This window comes from Thamnophis sirtalis, unplaced genomic scaffold, assembly GCF_051295495.1.
Source record: "Thamnophis sirtalis isolate CommonGarterSnake01/CBP01778 unplaced genomic scaffold, rThaSir2_p1.2 scaffold_15, whole genome shotgun sequence".
NCBI lineage: Eukaryota > Metazoa > Chordata > Lepidosauria > Squamata > Natricidae > Thamnophis > Thamnophis sirtalis.
Genome location: NW_028261395.1, coordinates 23,278,707 through 23,301,340, shown reverse-complemented (window position 1 = coordinate 23,301,340; position 22,634 = coordinate 23,278,707). Strand labels below are relative to the sequence as shown.

Genomic DNA, 22,634 nt, shown 5'->3' with positions numbered 1-22,634 from the left:
TGCAAAAATAGCATGCAATTCTTTAATGATTATGATGATTTATCTACTCCATGCATGTCCCTTGTCTGAATCACTCTGGGGAGCAGTAGAGATAACCCTGGATCAGGGGTGGGCAATTACAGCCCCTTTTATGACTTGTGGACTTCAACTCCCAGAATTCCTGTGCCAGCATGGTTGGCTCAGGAATTCTGGGAGTTAAAAACTCCTCAGGTCATAAAGGGATGTATTTGCCCAGTCCCTACCCTGCAGGATGGATTTTCTGGAATAATTCTTGAGGCTGAACTCTCTATTTTGATTCCAAATGTAACAGTTAATATAGACCAGGATCTGGCCCACAGTGCGCTTAGATCTGGCACGCGGAGCTGCCCTGGCTTGGGGGGGGGACTGCATGCAGCCCTACCAAGCTCCATTTTCACAAGCAGAGGGTTGCAGGAGGCCATCACAGCCAAAAATGGAGCTCGAGAGTCTGTTTTCACTGGCAGAGCCCTCGACGCAGGTGATGTCAAGCTGGCCAATCCTGGCTACACTCATCCCCCCCCCAAGGTGAAACACAATCCTGATGAAATCGATTTCAATGAAATCAAGCTTGATACCCTTGATGTACCTTTGTAAGACAATATTATTTTCAGTGGAGGATTCTTTTATTGAACATTTTTGGGAAAAAAACCACAAACTTTTACAAATGTTTAGTTCCCACCCCCCACCCTCCCGCAAGCCCCTCCCAACCATTCCCCTCTCCCCGACTTCCCAGAACCAATACAGAGTATAAATCTTTAACAAAAAATACCCCAAGGAACAGTTTAAAAAACCAAAAAAGATAGTTAACATATTTCCATTGAACTCTAGCTCCTCCTTGCTGGACTAACTCTAGATAATTTATAATTCCTGATCTCTAATCATAAACTATCTGGAGTTTAGTCCCATATTTGTTTTGAGTATAGTCAATCCATCTTTTCCACTCCAGTTTATATCTCTCGTTTGAATGGTCCTTAAGATATGCAGATATTTTGGCCATCTCGGCTAGGTTTGTAACTTTCAATGTCCATTCTTGAATAGTAGGCAAATCTTCCTTCCAGTATTGCGCCACCAACAATCTAGCTGCAGTTATTAAATGCAATATCAAATTAGTCTCTACAACTGTACAATCAGTAATTATGCCTAACAAAAATATCTGAGGGGTAAACTTTATCCTTAAGAACATTTTGCATAATCCACCATATTTTTATCCAAAATGCTTTAACCTTTTTGCAAGTCCACCATATATGAAAATATGTAGCGTCCATACAATAACATCTCCAGCGTTTAGGTTGTAAGTTCAGATACATAGAAGCCATTTTTTTAGGATCTAAATGCCATCTATAAAACATCTTATAAAAATTTTCTCTCAAGTTTTGGGCCTGCGTAAATTTTACATTTCTCACCCAAATCTTTTCCCATGTATCCAACATTATTGGTTCTTCAACATTTTGAGCCCATTTAATCATACAATCTTTAACTAGTTCTGTTTCCGAGTCAATTTCTATTAATACATTATATAATCTCTTTATATGCATTGGACTTTGATCTCTAATTTGTTTAAGTAAATTATCCTAGACTTGCATAAAGCCAATTTTTTATCTATTTTCCATCTAGCCTGTAACTGCCCGTACTGAAACCATGTTTGAATTACCTTTTCCTTTTTTAGTACATCCAAGGGTTTCAGTTGTAGTACACCTCTTTCTGCAGTAAGAAGCTGTCTGTAAGTAGTTACATCTTGTTTTTGTACTATGTTCATGTTTTCTATTGCATGTCTGGGAATAGCCCACATAGGTATCTTATCGTTTAATTTGTATTGATATTTTTTCCAAACCCGCAGTAGAGCATTCCTTAAAATATGACTTTTAAAATTCTTATCCACCTTTTTGTTATATAGCAGATAAGCATGCCAACCATATACCAAATCATACCCTTCAATATTAAGTATTCTATCATCTGTTAAGTTAATCCAGTCACTAATTATAGATAGAACTACTGCATCATAATATAGTTTTAAATAGGGTAATTTCAAGCCTCCTCTTTCACGCACATCTTGCATTATTTTTAGTTTTACTCTCAGCTTCTTCCCTGCCCATACAAATTTATTAATACCCTTCTGCCATTCTAGCAGGCTTGATACCCTTGATGTACCCTTGTAAGACAATATTATTTTCAATATCGGGGTGGGCTGCTGCCACTTCGCGCACATGCACATTGTTCTGCAAAAATACAATGTTTGTAATTTTATACATTGTTCTGAAAAAAATACTAAAACACATACCAGCAATGGCAGGGGCAACCGGGGAACCAGTTTGGGGATGTGGCCAGCCTGGGTCTCTGCCAGTTCTGCGACCAAGACCAAAATACCACTATCGGTTCGCCCAAACTGGTGCCAACCAGTAGCAACCCACCTCTGTTCAATATAAATTGCCATATTGTACAAGTTTTCAGAAGTTTAAAGATGCCAGCAGAGTTTCTGATGGGAGATTCTATCAAATTCTACTACTATTATCATGTACACAACAATGAGAAATCCTTGCTGCCAGTTCTTTAGCTGGTGTTGGCTTTCATACTCATTGAATTTTTCTCCAAAAGGTAGGAAGTCACAATGTATTGGCCTTCTATACGTGTGGATCCAAGCAGTGTGACCTTTCGTAATTGACAGATGGAAATTTTGTCAATGTCCAGTTTGTTTGGAATGGTACCCTGAATAGGGTACCCAGATAATCACTGGGACCACCATGGCCAGTTTATCCCATAAGCTTTCAACTTCAATGTTTAGATCTTGATACTCTTTTGAATTTCTCCAATCCTATTCTGCTATTCACTGATATAGTAAAGGTAAAGGTTTCCCTCGCTCATATGTGCTAGTCATTCCTGACTCTAGGGGGCTGTGCTCATCTCTGTTTCAAAGCCGAAGAGTCAGCGCCGTCTGAAGATATCTCCGTGGTCAGGTGGCTGGCCTGACTAAATAATGCTGAAGGCGCATGGAACGCTGTTACCTTCCCACCAAAGGTGGTTCCTATTTTTCTACTTGCATTTTTACGTCCTTTCAAACTGCGAGGTTGGCCAAATTCCCTGGTATTGCCAGATAAATTATTCACATTTTTCCTTTGGGGCCAAGTCTTCATTAGCTTGCATTCAGAAATCCCACAATAATTTAACCTGCTCATTTTCAACCACTTTTTCAATCATTTTGAATCATTTTGGTGATCATGTGTTTATAATATATAATAATGAACGATGTTTTATGTCATTATTATTAAAACCTGCATGCTGACCAACTTTCAACACCTCTGGGCATTATGACCAATCCCAGTTTGGAGATCATTTGCATTATATTGGGGATGCTATGAGAGAGAAGTTGATTGTTGAAAAAGCTAAAGAGGGAGGAGTCTAATGAATGCTGGGATAGGAGACTACCCTGAGATCCCAGCTCTGCAGATTAGGCTAGGAAGTGAAAGAAATAAAAAGATCTTAGAAGACACTTTAATTCAAGAGAGAAAGCATTCAAAACACAGGAAACATTTAAAAGTTCAAAGAAGGCAGACTGTAAAATCACTTTGATTCTACCATTTATACATGTCATTTTGACCGTGAGATTATCATCTTACATTCATTTGCCATGGGTAATATACCCTTGCATAAACTAAGCGGCACTGCATAATACACAGAGCAAGGAAATGTTTCTACAATAAAGTAATCAAAACCAAGATTTCAGAGCTGATAAAAAGCAATTATTTCACTTCTATAAACATCTAACTGCTGAGAACGTGAAGTCACTGTATCCCAGGGCTTCTTCTTGAAGTGTTTTTGGAAATAAACTCTCAAGACAAGTGCAAACATTTATTCCAAAAGTCACCCATCAAGTACCACAATTTACATGTATGCAATCAAATACAACTACGGCAACAATATACCGTATTTTTCAGAGTATAAAATGCACCAGAGGCAAATTTTAAAAAAAGTTTTTGCACTCTGCAAACCTCCCAAAAATGGCCCGTTTTTCATCAAAAAAAGGGCATGGATAGCTTTATGGAGGCTTATAGAGTGCTCCTTGAGGTTGGGAGGGGGGCAAAATTGAGCAAAAAATGGCCTGTTTTTTGCTCATTTCTGCCTTCCCCAGCCCCCAGGAAAGCCCTCTGCTCTCCAAAAGTCAGCATAAGACTCTGCATGGCCATTTTTGCGAAGGGGCCGGGGTTTTGGCAGGCAAAAAATTCTGTATTCACTCAGACTTTCAGACTCTTTTGAGGGAAAAAGGTGCGTCTTATACTCTGAAAAATATGGTAGTTTGGATTTTGAAACTATAGAGCAGTGGTTCTCAACCTTCCCAATGCCACGACCCTTTAATATAGTTCCTCATGTTGTGGTGACCCCCAACCATAAAATTATTTTCGTTGCTACTTCATAACTGTAATTTTGCTAATGTTATGAATCATAATGTAAATATTTGATATGCAGGATGTATTTTCATTATTACAAATTGAACATAATTAAAGCATAGTGATTAATCTGCCAATCTTGGTTTGGAAGAGGATCAGCCAGGCTGAGATTTTCCAGGATAAAATGACCTCCCTGCCTGCCTCCAGCAGCAGTTCGTGGTTTATATGAGTTTCACTTTGTTAATTTTACTTTTTTTACATTCCGTTCCCCCACCACCCTTTTTTTTCTTTTTTCTTTCTTTCCTTCCATTCCTTCCTCCCTTTTCTTTCTTTCTTCTTTCTTTCCATTCCACCCTTTCTTCTTTCTTTCTTTCTTTCCAATCCTCCTTCCCTTTTCTTCCTTCTTTCTTTCTTTCTTTCTTTCTTTCTTTCTTTCTTTCTTTCTTTCTTTCCTTCCATTCTCCTTCCCTCCCTTTTCTTTCTCTTTCTTTCTTTCTTTCTTTCTTTCTTTCTTTCTTTCTTTCTTTCTTTCTTTCTTTCTTTCTTTCCATAACTCTCTTTTCTTCTTTCTTTCTTTCCAATCCTCCCTCCCTTTTCTTCTTTCTTTCTTTCTATTCCTCCCTCTCTTCCTTTCCATTGCTCCCTCCCTTTTCTTCTTTCTTTCTTTCTTTCTTTCCATTCCTTTTCTTCTTTCTTTCTATTTTCCCTCCCTTTTCTTCTTTCTTTCTTTCCATTCCTCCCTCCATTTTCTTCTTTCTTTCTTTCTTTCTTTCCATTCCTCCATTCCTTTTCTTTCTTTCTATTTTTCCCTCCCTTTTCTTCTTTCTTTCCATTCCTCCCTCCCTTTTCTTCTTTCTTTCTTTCCATTCCTCCCTCCCTTTTCTTCTTTCTTTCTTTCCATTCCTCCTTTCTTCCCCTTTCTCTCTCTCTCTCTCTTTTTCTTTCTTTCTTTCTTTCTTTCCATTCCTCCTTCCCTTTTCTTCTTTTTTTCTTTCCATTCCTCCCAACGGTTTGCTATCCCTGTCCTAGAAGAATGAAATATTCTAGGTAATATAAAAAAGGCAGAATATTATATTTCCCTGAATGAGAAATGGAGAAACATGTTTTTAGGCAGGAAACAGACTCACCTTAATAGCTCCCACCATCCTCAATAACCCATAGCAGATGTTCGCACTTAAGAGATAAAGAAATAGCTAGGTCTATCCATAGGTAAATGCTTTCACACAAGATTCAACAAAGGTAAGATTAGCCCTCTACCCATCTCACCACATGACATTGGGAAGATTACATCACCCAGCAAGGCTCAACCAAGCCTTGGACTCAGGACAGCCTACAGAGTTGTCCCTGCCTGGCCCCATGGGAGTCTGGCAACCAATCAGAATACAAGCTCAAATTCAAAAGCCCAGAGAAGGAATAAAACTCAGGGACTCTCAGCATCTCTTCCCTTTTTTTCCTTCACCCAACATCTTCAAGGCACGTGATCCTGTCCACCGTTAAAACCATCTTTCCAAGCAGACTCCATGGTTTCAGTGTCTTTTTCCCCACTTGGAACTGAAACCAGGTGCATATTTCTCCCAACAGAACAAAACTAAATGAACTGTTGTAATCCTTGACTTGCAACAGTTCATTTACTGACCGTTCAAAGATACAACGGCGCTGAAAAAAGTGACATGTCTGTTTTTCACACTTACAATCGTTGCAGCATCCCCTGCGTCAAATGATCAAAATCCAACTGCTTGGCAACTGACTCATATTTTTGACGGTCACAATGCCCTGGAGTTATATGATCCCCTTTGGTGACCTTCTGACAAGCAAAGTCAATGGGAAAGCCAGACTCACTTAACAACCATGTTACCAACTTAACAACTGCAATGATTCATTTAATAACTATGGCAAGAAAGGTCATAAAATGGGGCAAGATTCATTTAATGAATTTCTAGAAGTTCTCCAATATACCTTCCAGCCCTTGGATGAAAGGATGGATGGGATGGGATGGATGGATGGAGAGAAGGAGGGTGGGAGGGAGGGAGGAAGGAAGGAAGGAAGGAAGGAAAGAAAGAAGGAAGGAAGAAGACATTTGTATTATTTTGTTTTATTTTTAACGAAAAATAAAGCTGCTATAAATAAATGGTGAAAAGATAATACTTTCTATTAAATTAATAGAAAATCAAACTTAAGAAGTAACATTGAATTTCTTACAGCTCTTTGTGTTTCTCCTCTGCCAGGATCTGGTCATTTGGTTTCAACCCGTATCTGAAAATATAGGAAAAAAACCTCAGTCAGTTGAAAACAAATTAACACAGACGTAGTTTTCCATTTTGTTATAAAAGCCCGAAGGTTAGTCAACATTATTTCTCTTATCTGATACATTAGCAGATATTTGAAATATGTCTATGATCCCAAACAAGTTATGTTAAAATAGTAAACAAAAAAATGATCAAAAGCAAAATAAACTGACGAAGAACCATCGTAATTCTTTGTTTCCATTTTGCAAGGAAAGGAAAATACAGTATGTGTCAATTTCTCTTCTGTACATTGGTATATTTCTGACAAAATTCTGCACCAGCTTCGCTTGGAATAAGCCACACGGCACTCAGTGAGAAATATTCTTAAGAGATCCAGTTTCCCATTCTTGATTCATATCACTTAGATTCTTAATTTCATTTTTGAAAAAAAAAAGCTTAGTATCTTTCTCCATTTACATATTTTTTCTTCTTCTATTGCAGACAGCAACTGCTTCTTCCCCAGAATAGCAATGATTGTTCCTATCTAATATAGTATTTGGTGAAACCTATGGTGAAACCTATAGTATTTGGTGAAATCTATAGTGTTTTCATGTTTTGTCTGCAAGGCTATTAAAAAAAAGGCAATGAAAGTAAAAACCAAGGTTCAAGTTTCTATATCTGTTGGAGAAAAGGAGGCAGAGCTGGGTGGCCGAGTTAAGTGGGTCATCAGCTTAGAATTGTTGCGTTCCCACAAGTCCAGTCCATCCTAAATTCCATTGACCCTTATCTGGTGCCAATTTAGTTGAACTTTAGTTGACCAAATTCTTGTATATGGGTTTGAATATATCTTCTATGCCTGTGATGGTGAACCTATGGCACATGTGCCACACGGAGCCCTCTCTGTGGGCATGCGAGACGTCACCCAACCCAGCACCACCACGCATGTGCACACACACGTGCCTCCCAACTGATTTTGGGGTCTCTGCTGTGCATGCAGGAGATACATATGCATGTACATGGGTAGAGGTTAGCATGTGCATGCGCGGGGAGCCAAGGGGAACACGGTGCTTCCTCCGCTCCCCATTTTTTGGTTTCAGAAGACTTCAGGAAGGCCTGCTAGGCTGAAAACGGGCCATGGGGGCTGCGCACATGCGCAGGGTGCATTGCATTGTGGGCATGCACACACTGTCGATTTCGGCACACAAAGACAAAAAGGTTAGCCATTACTGTTCTATGCTGTAACTTTAGCGACAGTCCTGATACTTTGCACCTGATAAGTGTCCCATATTTTTCATCAGCACAGAACAAAAATACAACTGTAGAACATACAGTTATGTTAGAGATAAACTTCTCAAAACTTATTTTGTTATATTTGCACTATAGGTTCCACAAATGGAAATTTATATTAATGTGGATAGATTGAAAATCCTTGAGAAAATATTTTGAATTTAAATAACCTTTCCCTGAGAAGATGTTATAATGCATAATTACCTAATAAGAAGAATTTCTGATCAGGATACATAATGTAGAGAAAAATATTCACAAAATTTTCTACCACCTTCTCCAAATTATTAAGATGAATGCTGGTTTTTAAATTAATACTATACATTTGTAGAATTTGCCAATTTCAGTTTTTTTTCTAAGTATATTCTTTGATATTCTTAGAAGCTGGATTAGGTTTCATTTGATTCTTCAAGTAGATAATCAGTGATAATCTAATGCTACTAAATATTACTAAGGAGAACTCTTCCTTAATTTTCTTATTAATGTTATAGCCGATTCTTCTGATTTGTGCAAGTTAATTGTTTTCCCAGAGCATTAACAAAAATGGTATAAAATATTAGTAAGTTATACATAGCTTTGAGACACTGCCAAGTTAGCCATGTAATATTTTCTGCATACAAGATCCTAATTCAATTGAAATCCAGTTTTTAAAATTATTTCTAATATAGATAAAAGCTCCACCCGATAGAGAAAAGTTATAGAGAAAAAGATAACCCTAATGTGCATTTTTCTGTAGCATTAAACAAACACTTTCTTTTATAGCTTAATGATAAGCAAATCTTAAACTGAGCATTTACTGTATTTTTCAGAGTATCCAACGCACTTCCCCCCCCCCCCCTAAAAGTGGCTGAAAATGTTGGTGTGTCTTATAGATGGTCGACCCATTTTTGGCCTCTCGAACCCTCCACGCATCACGCTTTTGCCCTCCCTGGACCCCAAAAGCACCCTGCATTACTCCGCATGTCCCATTTTTGCCAAAAAAAAAGGCACATTTTCTCCAAAAACTGGATGCACAAAGGATTCAGGAACCCCAAAACAGGCCTGCAAAGTGTTTCTGGGTGTCGGGGAGGGAGAAAATGGGACGCGTGGAGGCCAATTTTTTTTTCTTTTTCTCCTCTAAATGTAGGTGTGTCTTGTAGTCTACTGCATTTTATAGTGGTAAAAATATGGTAAATTCAATTGAGCAATACAAAAAAAAATATTCCTTTCACCCAATTAAAACCCTTTCCATGTTAAAAACATCAAGTACCCCTATAAGCTCTCTTTCTATGCAATTATCCAATCTGGCATTTCAAAATAATCAATTTATTAGAAACATTTTTCCTGCTTTCAGTAAAATCATGTTTATCCCGAATAGCAACGCAACTACCAATCCTTATTAAATATATGATGTCATCTTGTTCTTGGCTTCATATCATATTCTGACAACTTTTGAATCTGAATACGGCAGCAATAATTCTGGGCTGTTTAACAATATGATACATGGATTTCCTACCAAATTCTGAAGTAAACCCTTAATTTGTGGGATGTAAAAAACCAGTATCTCCATTCTGAAATAGGAACCATCAATCTATGAAATATCAGCTGAATCAATAGTGGCAATCTAAACTCAGAAATGAAATTATTATTACAGATACCCTGTCTTCTGAGCAGAACACAATAGAATAATTGAAATTATTGTAAAATCTCTTATGCAGTTATCTCTAACATTCATAGATGAAATAAATGTTCATTTCCTTTGTTTCTGGTATAAAACTGTAAGGAAGTCTTTTTAAGATAATGAGCCATTTATTACAACCTGTTTTGCTAGATCTCTCTTGCGGTTACTCGCTCAATGCATAGTAATTGTGTGAGGGATCTTGGGGTCCTGGCAGACAATCACTTAAATGTGGGGCAGCCTTGTGCAGTAATTGCCAAGTTTGCACTAACAGAGAGCTAGAATCAAGATCATGTGATGTGGTAATACCACTTTATAATGCCTTGATGAGACAGACCACACTTGGAATATTGCATCCAGTTTTGGTTGCCACAATGTAAAAAAGGTGTTGAGATTCCATAAAGTATGCAGAGAAGAGCAACAAAGATCATTAGGGGACTGGAGTCTAAAACATGCAGAGAACGGTCGCAGGAATTGGGTATGTCTAGTTTAATGGAAAGAAGGACTAGAGGAGACATGATAGCAGTCTTCCAATATTGGAAGGTCTGGCTGAAAGAAGAGGAGGGTCAACCTATTTTCCAAAGCACCAGAAGGCAAGAAAGGCAGCGATAGTTAGAAACTAACCAAGGAGAGAACCAAGCTAGAATTAACTAGAAATTTTCTGACAGTAAAAACAATTAATCAGTGGAACAGCTAGCCTTCAGAAGTTGTGAAGGCTTCATCACTGGAGATTTTTAAGAAGAGACTGGATAGCCACTTGTCTTTAAAAACGCTTTAAAAACTGCCTCTCAGATGATTTTCACAGCCATGTGATCCAGGGCCAGTGGGTGAGTAGGCAAGGAACTGCTTTTAAAGTTAGCACTTTAAAAGTGTTGGGGGGGGGGGGGAGACATGTCTCCACATCTAGCTTTTTCAAAATCAGCTGAAGTTGGCTAACACTAATTCAAGTGCAACCGCAGTATAATGCCTGAAGGAGAATTCGCTCACTGCTTTGATTCTTCATATATAAAATACATCCACCAAATCAGTTGCTGAACGATTTTGGTGGATATTCATGTGTCTATATACACATGTACAAGTGTGGCAAAAAGCAAATCAATTTGTGAATTCTCCTTCAGGCTTAAAAGACCTTTAGCCTTATAATCCCAAATAAGTAGGACCACACTTCCCATTAAATTAGTAGTATATTTATGTTGGTTAAAATTGTTCTTCATTTTAAATATTGTATTATTTCATGTATTTTTGCACTACAAATGAAAATATGTGGAGTGTTCATAGACATTTGTTCATGTTTTTTTCAAACTAAAGTCGGGCGCCCAACAGTCTGAAGGACCATTCTCCCTCCTTAATTCACCATTGGAAGTTGTGTGTTTGTGTGTGTCTGATGATTCTCACTTTCTTCCGCCTGCTTCCAATGTCTATTTTAAGGAGCCTGAAGCTGCTGTTGTAATGAAGTTAGGCAAGTGGCAAGAAAGGTTGCGCTCTTTTTCCCTTTTTGAGGGGAAGAGGGGGTCTTAGGTAAATAGATTCCTTGGGTTGAGCAAGTACAGCAAGGACAAAGGCAAAATGGACTGCTAAATTGGCCACACCCAACCAATCACATGACCACCAAGCCACACCCACCCAGCCGGTCAGCCCCCCACCCTCAACAGTGTGAGGGACAGTGAATCGGCCCCCCGTTCAAAAAGTTTGAGGACCCCTGGAATAAGGTCTTCTGTTTGACCAGGCAGTTGAAGACCTCCAAAATCCCCTCCAGCTGTTATTTTATTATTCTGCATTAAATTGGCTATGTTGTAAATGAAGTACTTCCAACAAATGAAGGAATGCTGAACTAATAATAACTACGACAAAATTTCAACCTCCAGAATAGAAAGTGAGTGTGCTCAACCTCACTTCTATACACACAGGAAAGACAAACTCAAATAAGGAAACTGGATATAAGTGCTTTTTAAAAACAAAACAAAATATAATTCAGCTTGCTTGGCTAATCCTCTTGATCTATATATATCTTACAAGATGATAATATTCAGTGCTCCTACAGTGATCTAATTCAACCCCCATTACCTGCCTCTGTCAAACTGATGGTTCCCAGTCTTATTGTTAGGGTCTCAATAAACATTTCAAATATAACGATTTATTTCAACTACTTTTGTTAACTCAGGCAGCCTCCTGCATTCTTAATTACTTCATACTGTGGCAATCCTAACATTTCTTTTTCTTCATCCAGGGATAGGAAATTTTCAGCTCGTCAGTTTAATTACCAAACACTGGAAATCAATCATCTTTGACCAATGTTAGCATTTTGAAAAAAGGACGAATGCAGAGTAGGGTTTGTTGGACCCATTTCTATATATAAGAGTGTGTGTGTGTGTGTGTGTGTGTGTGTGTGTGTGTGTGTGTGTTCCAGTATAACTTTGGAATGCCTCGAACAATTTCAATCAAAGTTGGTACACAGATGACTTACTCTCTGGAAAAGAGAGCTGCCCTCCGCCCCATTTGGGGCTTGGAGGGCCTTGTGCACTACCCCGGAAACAAAAAATGGACAAGGGGGGGCAAGGCGCATGAGCAGGGCGCACATAGGGTGGGGTCACACGTGCATGTACGGAGAGCGGCGTATACAAGGCGGTCATGCATGCATTGCATTATGAGTGTGGGTATGCGGGTGCACTGTCACGCATGTGTGCTTTCAGCATGCGACGGCAAAAAACTTAGCCATCACAGAGTAAACATTTAAACCTTGGCTTATAACAGTCCATTTAGTGACCGTTTAATGTTACAACAGTGACTTGTGACCATTTTTCACAGTTATGATCGCTGCAGCATCCCCCATGGTCATGTGATTTACATCTGGATGCTTGACAACTGACTCCAATTTATGACGGTTGCGACCTTCCGACAAGTGTCAATGAGGAAACCAGATTCAATTCACAACCGTGTGACTAAGATTGATTCACTTAACAAATGTGGTGAGAAAAGTCAGAAAACAAGAGAAAACTCACTTAACAAATTTCTCACCTTGCAACCTAAATTATAGGCTCAATTGTGGTCGTAAGTTGAGGACTACCTGTATAAGCGATACAAGCATTCAGACTAACAGCATCCCATTTTCCCCCTTTCTGATAAACAGGACAATTGATGCATATACCATATTTTTTGGAGTATAAAATGCTCCGTAGTGTAAGATGCACTTAGCTTTTGGTGAGGAAAACAAGAAAAAAAAAATCTTACTCTGCCTCTCACCAGTTTGCCTCCTTGCAGCAAACAGCCAGTTTCAGTTTCAGCACAGCCTGATTAGCACAAGCAGCTGATTGTTGGGCCTCCCTACAACCAGCTGTTTTAGGCTGCAGGGATCCCTGCCTACTGCTGCCTCTGAAAATGTGCCCCATTTTTGGCCTCTCTATCCTGTTTTCAGCCTCCGCGCACCCGTTCCAGATGACAGGGGTTGGAATGGACAGAAAATGGGACGTGCAGAGGCCAAACACGGGGCACGTGGAAGCAGCAATAGGCAATCCGTGCAGTCTGAAGCAGCTGATGGTCGGGAGGCCAGTCCAATGACAATCAGATATTCGTGCTAATCAGGCTGTGCTGAAACTGAAACAGGCTGTTTGCTGCAAGAAGGCAAATCGCTGGGCGGCAGAGGGCAAAGGATGGGGGCTGGCAGGTGGGCTATATTCAGTTTATAATACGCACCCAAATTTTCAAGCTCTTTTAGGGGTAAAAAAGTGTGTCTTATATTCAAAAAAATACAGTAACTATTGTCCTTGTGCAATAAAACTCAAAGTAAGAAAAATACGGTATCACAAAAATCAAGGGATGTAGCTCATTTTTTTATAGGATGTCAATCGTAAGATTTCTTTGTTCTTGTAGCTCCAAGTACTTGCTTTTAAGGAGCGGTGCTATTGATCGAACAAGCATTAGTTCAGATTTGGATCCAACAAATATACAGATGTAATTTGATGCTAGTGCTGCTTTGCAGGAACTACTTAAAGAGTGTTATTGGATTAGGACAACAGTGAGGAATTAAAAGTTGCATTAGGCAGCATAATTTATAAAGGCAACTTCTGTCTAGATGCAGTTTTTCCTAACTCATCCAAGAGATGTTCAATTGAATGTGTTCAATTGACTGTGAATTGACTGGGTTCAGTAGCAGAAGACATCTGCATGCATCCATCTTGATTTTTTTAAATAACTTTTATAACTTTTTTAATAACTCAACTCATCATTTGTACAGATCAACGCCTGAACCAAATAATCTATTCTGTCTGACAGCCTCACCCTAATCGTGCATTTGGACAAAATTTTAAGCTGTAATTAATACAGTGCAGTGCAAAAGCTCTACAAAGAGCTTTTGAACGTAACACCAAAATAATAGGTTTAAATGATTAAAAGTGATTGAGAAAGCAAGGAAAGACAAAGCTGATTAATTGCTACAGAGTGGAGATTTCTGATTGCCTTCAGCAATCAGCCTTAAGATACCAATCTACTCTGTTCCAGATGGTTCTTGGGAGGGCATGCACTTTGGACCAAACACCGCCCAGAAATTTGCTTGCTCTGGTATTTCTCAACCACCTGAGAAACTCTTTCTCTCCTACCATAAACCTGTCCTGTAAGGTGGATGAACAGGAAAGGGCCCTTGGCTGCCATAAGTTTCAGCAATCTAACATGAAGGAGGTCTCCCATCTGCGAAAAGCTTTCCCAAGGGGCAGGAGATACTCACCTCAACACACTCTATATTTAGGAAAACGGCAAAAGAAAAAAAGTTAAGTATCAACAGTAGAGACCTTCAAGTTCCTAATTCTATTGTACAGTATCTCAAGACCTAAAATGGACACCTAACATCAAAAATGTCATCAAAAAAGAACAACGACGAATGTTCTTTCTGCGCCAACTCAGGAAGCTCAAACTGCCCAAGGAGCTGCTGATCCAGTTCTACAGAGGAATTATTGAGTCTGTCATCTGCATCTCTATAACTGTCTGGTTTGGTTCTGCAACCCAACAAGACAGACACAGACTTCAACGGATAATTAGAACTGCAGAAAACACAATTGCTACTAACCTGCCTTCCATTGAGGACCTGCAAAGTTCACAAGTTAAAAAGAGGACCGTGAAAATATTTACAGACCCTTTACATCCTGGACAAAAACTGTTTCAATGCCTGCCCTCAAAACGACGCTACAGAGCACTGCACACTAGACATAACTAGACACAAGGAGAGTTTTTTCCGAAGGTCATCACTCTGCTAAACAAATAATTCTCTCAACACTGTCAACTATTCATTAAGTCTGCATTACTATTAATCTTCTTATCGTTCCTATCACCCATCTCCTCCCACTTATGATTGTATGACTATTACTTTGTTGCTTGTATCCTTACAATCTATAATGTTTCCTAGTATGATTTGATTGCTTATTTATGCTCTGACTATCATTAAGTATTGTACCTTATGATTCTTGATGAATGTGTCTTTTCTTTTTATGTACACCAAGAGCATATGCACCAAAGGCAAATTCCTTGTGTGTCCAATCACACTTGGCCAATAAAGAATTCTATTCCTATTCCTATTCTATTTTATTATAATTCTAATTCTATGTGTTAAGCTGCCTATAATCAGCATCACATTACTGTTACTATTATTTTCATTTTTTGAATTTATGTAACCAGCCACTTTGAGTAATTCTATAAGCAGAAAGACAGAGTGTTATTGTTACTATTATCATCCCAAGTAGATGCAAATAGTAATAGCGGGCTTTGGATTCTTCTGAGTTGTGTGAGCTGCATTCAACGTATAAATTTTAGTTCACATTTTGCTAGACTGAGGCTCAGATTCAAAACAGCTCTCACTCAAGAAGCATCCGGAAGCATTTATGGTCAGTGGGCATCTCTTAGCCTTAACCTATTTCCCAGAACCGCTACAGGGATAAAATTGGGAGGAGGGAATCTCAGGAGGGAAAGCAGGATATACATCCATTGGATGAGTAAATCATACGAACAGACCTTTCTTACAGATTTTTGTTTTTTTGCTAGGGCTACAGGAGACATTCCGACAATGGAAGAGTTCCAGAAAACACGAGAAGCAAAGCACAGGTGGTCCTTGACTTATGACCACAATTGGGGCCCAGATTTCCATTGCTAGGCAAAGTGGTTGTTAAGTAAGTCTCATCCAGTTTGATGAACTTTTTTTGCCACAGTTTTTAAAACAAACCACTGCAGTTGTTAAATGAATCATGCAGTCCTTAAGCAAACTGACTTCCCCCGTTGACTTTGCTTGTTAGAAGCCATCTGGAAGGTCATAAATGGTGATCACATGACCCCAAGAGGCTGCAACAATCATAAACACAACGAGCCATTGTGGGCAATCTCAGGTCCTGCCCTTGCTCCATGAGGAACTGTCAAAGGCCTGGGCTACAACAGCTCTTCATTCTACCCTAATCACCATCACTGCTTTTCATGGACCTGAATTCAGTCTGGCATTTCTTCCCCCAGAAGTTCCCTGATTCAAATTATGGTAAAAGTTGTATTTTCTGCAACAATACTAAGTAAGGAAAAACAACTAAAATTTCCTGGCTGCTCGGGTAGAACTTAATTTCTATAATGTGAACATTTTTGTTACGACTCATTCCAAAATGGTTTCAACTTGTTCTTCGGTTTAATTTCCCAAGATCAAGGAGTGAAATGGGTTATTAGTCACCGTAGCTCATCACTCCGACTCCAGTCAGACCTTCTCAAACCACCATATGAGACTTTTTTCTAATGTCTGAACCTCTAATTATAGGAGACTTTTCCACATTAAAGGGAGCCAGCTAAACAAACAACCACTTCAGACTGATGCCTCTTCAAATTAAGAGGCATTTAGGATGATAGACTCAGGAAAGACTTGTTGAGTCTTTGAAATATTCTTTGTCCCTGCTCAGTTTAGGAGTTTACACAAAGTTGATTTGAATTCTTTTATTCCGTCATTTTAAATCACTTTGGACACATAAATGCTTCTCTCCGAAGATAAAAATGTTGCTTTGATATCCGCTTGTCCATTTTACCTTAGAAGAGTGACAAATCATAACTGAACCTCTTCTCCCCACAGCTTCAATAAGCCTCAATCAATCAGAATAGAGCTGGAAGGGACCTTGGAGGTCTTCTAATCCAATTCCCTGCTCCAGCAAGAGACCCTACAGCAGTGATGGCGAACATTTTTGTTGTCGTCTGCCAAAAGTGCACGCGACACCCCCCTGCACACCAATAATTCAATGTGTGAGCGACACACCCCATGGCCTGCCCCCTATGCATGCACACGAGACACTCCCCTGCACCCCGTTTTGGGCCTAGTAGGTCTCCCTGCAGCCTACTAGAACCAAAAAACAGGCTGCGGGGAGGGGGGGCATGCCGCACCCCCTGCACCCCATTTTGGGCCTAGCAGGCCTCCCTGCAGCCTCCTGGGACCAAAACTGGGCTGTGGGGGGTACTGCTCCTCCACATGCACATGACCCCCATCCCTCCAAGTATGCGTGCACGTCTCCTGCATGCGCCCCACCCCCTGTGCATGTGCGGCAGAGACTCGAAAATCAGTTGACTGGCAGGAGGTGGAGCTGAGCTGGGTCAACGGCTCGTGTGCCTGCAGAGAGAACTCTGTGTGCCACCTTGCATGCCATAGGTTCACTATCACGGCCCTATAGCATTTCAGACAAGTAACTGTGCAGTCTCTTCTTAAACACCTCCAATGATGAAGCACCCATAATTTCTGAAAGCAATTTGTTCCATTGGCCATTTGCTCTTGCTATTGGGAAATTTCTCCTTAATTCCAGGTTGCTTCTCTCCTTTATTACTTTCCATCCATTGTTTTTGTCTTGCCTTCTAGTGTTGTGGAAAACAAGTTGAGCACCTCTTCTTTGTGGCCTCCCTAGTCCAATTCTCAGTTTCCTATTTTCACTTATGCCCTGCCATTCATTTATGTTCTATTAGGTAAGCAGAGCAGCTAACAGAAAGCTGCGTATCTCCCTGCTGAAGTGAAGCTGTTTACAGAGCAAAGATACAAAACAGCCCTAAAAATGCAATATAGTAATTGCATTATATCAGAGGTGAACTTCAAGATGAAATACATCCTGAACTGAAACAGACCAATTAAGGTTGCATGAAATTTTATAATCAAACATTAATCAACTGTCAATGCCAGAAAGTAAAAACACTTATCATTGCTTCCGGGATTGGGCAAGGAAAAAGGCCTCGCCCACTGATTCTGTACCACTTCCAGGAAAAGGGGAGGGACTGGGACCTCCTCTTTATCCGTGTTGGGTTTTATAAACATGGCCAAGTTGGGATCCCTCTGCTGGGAGACTGGCGGAGCTCCCGTGCCAATCTGAGTAGTCTTCTTGGCCTTGTGTAACATAGGCTTGAAAGCGGGGGGGAGGAAAAAGCCACGGGAATGCTGGGGCCTCTGGGGGAGCGGAATCCTCATCCTCTGAAAACCCCAAGTCTGGGTGTGTGATCTCCCCCAAGATGGAACCCTCACTGACCACTGAAGGAGAAGGAGGCTTAGGATTATCGTGTCCTCTGGAAGAAGAGGGGGACCTCCGCCTGGAAACTGCCAGTGGTCTGGGCATCCCTTGGGAAGAACTGTCCCTCTGGGCTAGGCCTGAGGAAATACCCCTAGATATAGCTGCAGAGATGAGTCTCCCGATGCTATCAGGCAACAGGTCTAAATCCTCCTTGGAAGGACCCTGTGATGGAGGCCCTCTTGGGACCAGTTGGGCTGCTGGTAGGTAGTCTCAGGATCCCCCTTCTCCCGGGTCCTCCACCCTTTCCCTATGGGTTCTAGGTGAGATGGGGGGAGAAGGAGAAGCCACCCTCCTGTGGGGCCTTGCAGGGGAAATAGAGGGAGAGGAAGGACTGAAGCCCCTAGGGGGCGATCCAGAAGTTTGAGAACAGGGCCCAATTGGAGATCTAGATTTGCTGGGGGATTCAGGCCTAGTTGCCTGCGCTAGCCTTTCTGCCCTAGCCACCTGTTTTTCCAGGGCTTTTTGTCTTCTGGATTCATCTCTAGCGGCTGCTCTGGAAGACCGCTGATCGGCTGTAGGTCTGGAGGCCGCTGCCCTGGGTCTAAATCTGCCCTGGCCCTCCTTCACTAGATCTCCTTGGGCCTGTGGTTCTGGAACTGTGGAGGCCATGCCTCACTCACGTGTCTATCGGATGGACTGCGATTGTCTGCTGGCCGCGATCCCTGGCCACGCTGCAGACATGATCCGCAGTCCCGAAGCAGGCCATTGCTGGTATTGCGGCAAGAGGCCACCACCCATGAGGTTGCACCAAAAATGCTGCCGCGCCTCATGGGTGATGAAACGGGCGATCTTAGGGTTCTGAAAATTGGCTCTGAGGGATTAGCCTCGCAACGAGCCAAGTCCTTGAGACTCCTGTGCCTGGATTTGCAGTCCTCCAGCCTCCTTGGGTCACGCCGTTTGGCTAATTTAAACAGGTGTGGCCTCCAATAGTAAAGCAAAGCTCCGGTGCTGAAAGCAGATCGGCCGAGCAGTAAATCTTAAGTCACTAGAGGCCGCGCTTGAGCTGCAGAGACTGTAACTTGAGAAAACTGCCATTGCTGAGTTCTGAAGGAGCCGGCAGTTTACTGACTGGTCACAGGGTAGGAGGCAAGCCCACCCCCTTTCTCCGTGAGACTGTAACAGTCTCTTTGGCCACAGTCTGTTTTAATCAAATTTAGGATATCCAATTAATCAAATCAATACTTTAATTGTACCTCACTGGAGACACAGCTAGTGCTTGGACCAAAGACTGAGGGAAACTGGGAGCCGAGAGGGAAAGGAGGATACTTAAGAAAAATCCCTCAGTCTCTGGACCAATCACACTGTAACAAACCCTGTTGTAGCCCCTCCTGCCGAAACCACAGGAAAAGCAGCAGTTCAAGTGCGATCCAATCACTCCCAGCACCAGCGTAGATGTAGCAAAAATGAGCCTGACCACTGAGACCAATGAAGATCTTGAGCTGCAGGGAGCAATCCCAAGAAAAAACGCAAAAACAAAATGGTGGCCATGCCAAAAAGGCAATCCAAAATGGCTGCCGGGAGTAGAAAAAAAGCCTGCCGAGGCTCCACGCCAACAGCCGGCTCCCTGAGCGACCACGGATAGTGGCCACAGAAACCCCTGCCGGGAAAAAACAACCACGCAGATGATAAGAACTAGCTCGATTGCGTGGGCATCGGCACTCCGACCCCATGCAGCAACCGGCAGCTGCCTGCGACCTCCACAGCACCCGAGTGAGCCCAGGACACCGTGGAAGCCGGGGAAAGTCAGAAAGGAGGAGAAAAAGGTATCCAAGGGAACTTCTCACCTCTCCTGCTCTCTAGGGAACTAAAAAAAGGAAGGAAAAAACTCACACTAACAATAAAAAATAATTATAAGTGTCCAAGCCAATCTGAAAGGACTGGAGAGAAACTAAAACGTGTCCACTGGGCTTTGACTGAATTGAAAATCTGGCAAGTCAAGGCAACACCAGAGGCATGGCTAAAGTTTCAATTCAGTCCTGGGCAGATTGGCTGAGTTTAACCTATGCTTGTACTCTCCCAGCAGCATACTGGAAAAGTGACAAACCCACTCAAATACTAACTCTAAATTTGGCTTCCGACTTGAAAAGATTGTGTTTTTAAAGGAGTCTAGGAGCGTGAAGATTTATTTCGTCTGAGTGTCTTTTAACTAACATATATTAAGTAATCCCAATTAATGAGAGATGGAATACAACAAGGGAGAAAGATCAAGAAAAAAGCTCTAGCTCCTCACTGACAACTGATAACCTAAACTTGCCTCTGTGGGAAATTCTAATTAACCAAACGTCGTATATCAGAACTTGGAAAAGCAGGAGGCAAAGAAGAAGCATACTCGAATTTTGGCTGTATGCAAGCTTATTCCAAATAATATATTTTGAGCAGCTATAACCAATGAGAGATGAGGAGTGGCAAGGAAAGGAAATAATAACAGAGTCAAAAACTGGAAAATATGAAGGTTTTTTTTTCCTTCCTTTTTCCCCCCCAAAAGATTAAGATAGCTCCAGCTTCTCTTCTGGTTTCACAGTAGTTGAATTAACTAAATTTAAGGTGGACCAGAACCTCGAAATAAGACTTGTATAACTAACTGCAACTTTGGAATTGGACATTAAGGAAAAACAAAAGACCAAGACGGCTCCCGTCGCTCTTCCCCACAGCAGCTGAAGTAGATAAATTTAAAGTGGATCAGAACTCTGAAATAAGAACTGTATAACTAACTGTAACTTTGGAATTGGACATTATGGACAGCTGGGATTTTGAAGAACTATGTGAAATTATAAAAAAATATATATGCATAAATCATTAAAATCAAGCCTAAATAGAATTCTGAACTCAGAGAAGCAGGTATTTAAAGAAGAAGACAAAGAAGAAGGGGGGCAAGATAATAAAGGGGTAGAAAAGGAGGGAAATAAAACAGACAAAAAACTCCATTGGATTTGGCAGTGGTAGAGGGAAAATTGTAAAAGGAGGGTGTGTCCCAACAAAAGGGAATAAAAAGCAGACAAAAGATGTTTTGGAGGTTGTCAGTGGCTTAAGGAAAATTGAAGTAGAGCTTACGCCCCAACGAAGAGAAATATAAAAGATCTTTTTGATGGTGGCTTGGGGAAAATTAAAGAGGGTGGATGTGTCAAAACAAAGAAAAGGGAGAAGGTAGGAACAGAGAAGTGGGGAAAAAGACTTACTAGGAAAAATCAGACAACTAGAAATTGTTAGATGGGAAAATATAAAGCTAAATAAGGTTTATTCCTAAATATGACAATAAAATGGGAGTTGCTAACTGATTGAATATGATAATGGAAAGATAATTAAATAATGGTTAAAATATATGGAATATGGACAAATATTCCTGATATGGGGAGACTGTAAAGCAGAGGTTTGTGATTCACTTTTATACATGAAAATTAAACTGAGTTGCTAATTGATTGAATATGACAATAGAAGGACAATTAAGCATGAGTTAAAATGTATGAAACATGGACATATAGAGAACTTTTAAGATGATGAACAAAGTGAGATGTGTACCGCTTGCTATTCTATAGAGTAGATTAAGAGAACTGTAATGAACATTGAACAGTAAGGATTCCATTTATAGATAATTAAGGGTAATCTAATCCAAGATATGGAAAAATGGAGGGGGAACATGGAATATACTTACAATGGGAAATTATTGAGATTTAAAGACAGAATCACAAATTGGGGGCATGTAAGGATGTATAATTATATAAATATAATGATGAGAATAGCTGGGAATTGTAACCAGGTCTATATCTCGGCCAAAATTAGGCTGGGGTGTGTGTGTGTTAAAAGCACAATGACTATATATGTATACTTTTCTGTTCTTTTTTTTTTTACATGAGGAGGAAGATATATGTTAAAATTAAATATGTATATTGAAAAGGAATTATAAATACCATCAGCATAAAATGGAGCTTGCTCGGAAGCTGAAATACACCAAGTAAATGAGATGAAGAGTGTGAAGTAGAGGAGAGAGGTAAGGGAAGAAGAGAGGGAGAGGAGAGAGGGCACGGGGGGAGAGGAGGAGAGAAAGGAGGAGTTGAAAAGGGAGAGAGGAAAAGGAGAGAAGAAGGGGAAGTAGAGAAGAGAAGGATGACAGGGGGAAGAAAGGAGGTGGGGAGGGGGAGGAGAGACGGAGAAGAAAATGATAAATATGGTGAATGCAGAGCAGAAGAGCCAATAATTGTCTTTGGGAGTTGATGGAAAGATGAATTGATATAAACATTTAATAATACAGTACAATGTTGATTATGTAATAGTATACATGTGATTATATATTATGAAAATGAAAAAAATAAAAAACTTAATATATATAAAAAACTCCCTTTATTAATTTACTGTGAATTCTGCTCATTCACATCCAGCAAAGTCTTTCAAGGGAGGATTTACAGTCACATACCTTATCTAGCTTCGAGAGCTGACAGGCCGATATCTGCAAAACTTAGCAAGGAGTCTCGGAGAATCACAAACCAAATCGTGACCCGTCAAAACCGCGGAGGACAAAATTGCGCTCGAC

At 40.5% G+C, this 22,634-nt stretch overlaps 1 protein-coding gene across 2 annotated transcripts in view; it reads right to left on the bottom strand.

Annotated features, from left to right (window-relative positions):
- Positions 1-22,634, bottom strand: part of ADK (adenosine kinase) — a 280,290-nt gene that overhangs the window by 222,336 nt on the left and 35,320 nt on the right. For both annotated transcript variants that reach the window (XM_087702333.1, XM_014062802.2), the window contains exon 3: positions 6,597-6,650. In XM_087702333.1, the coding sequence (XP_087558459.1) occupies positions 6,597-6,650 (54 nt within the window). The remainder of the gene's footprint in view (positions 1-6,596; positions 6,651-22,634) is intronic.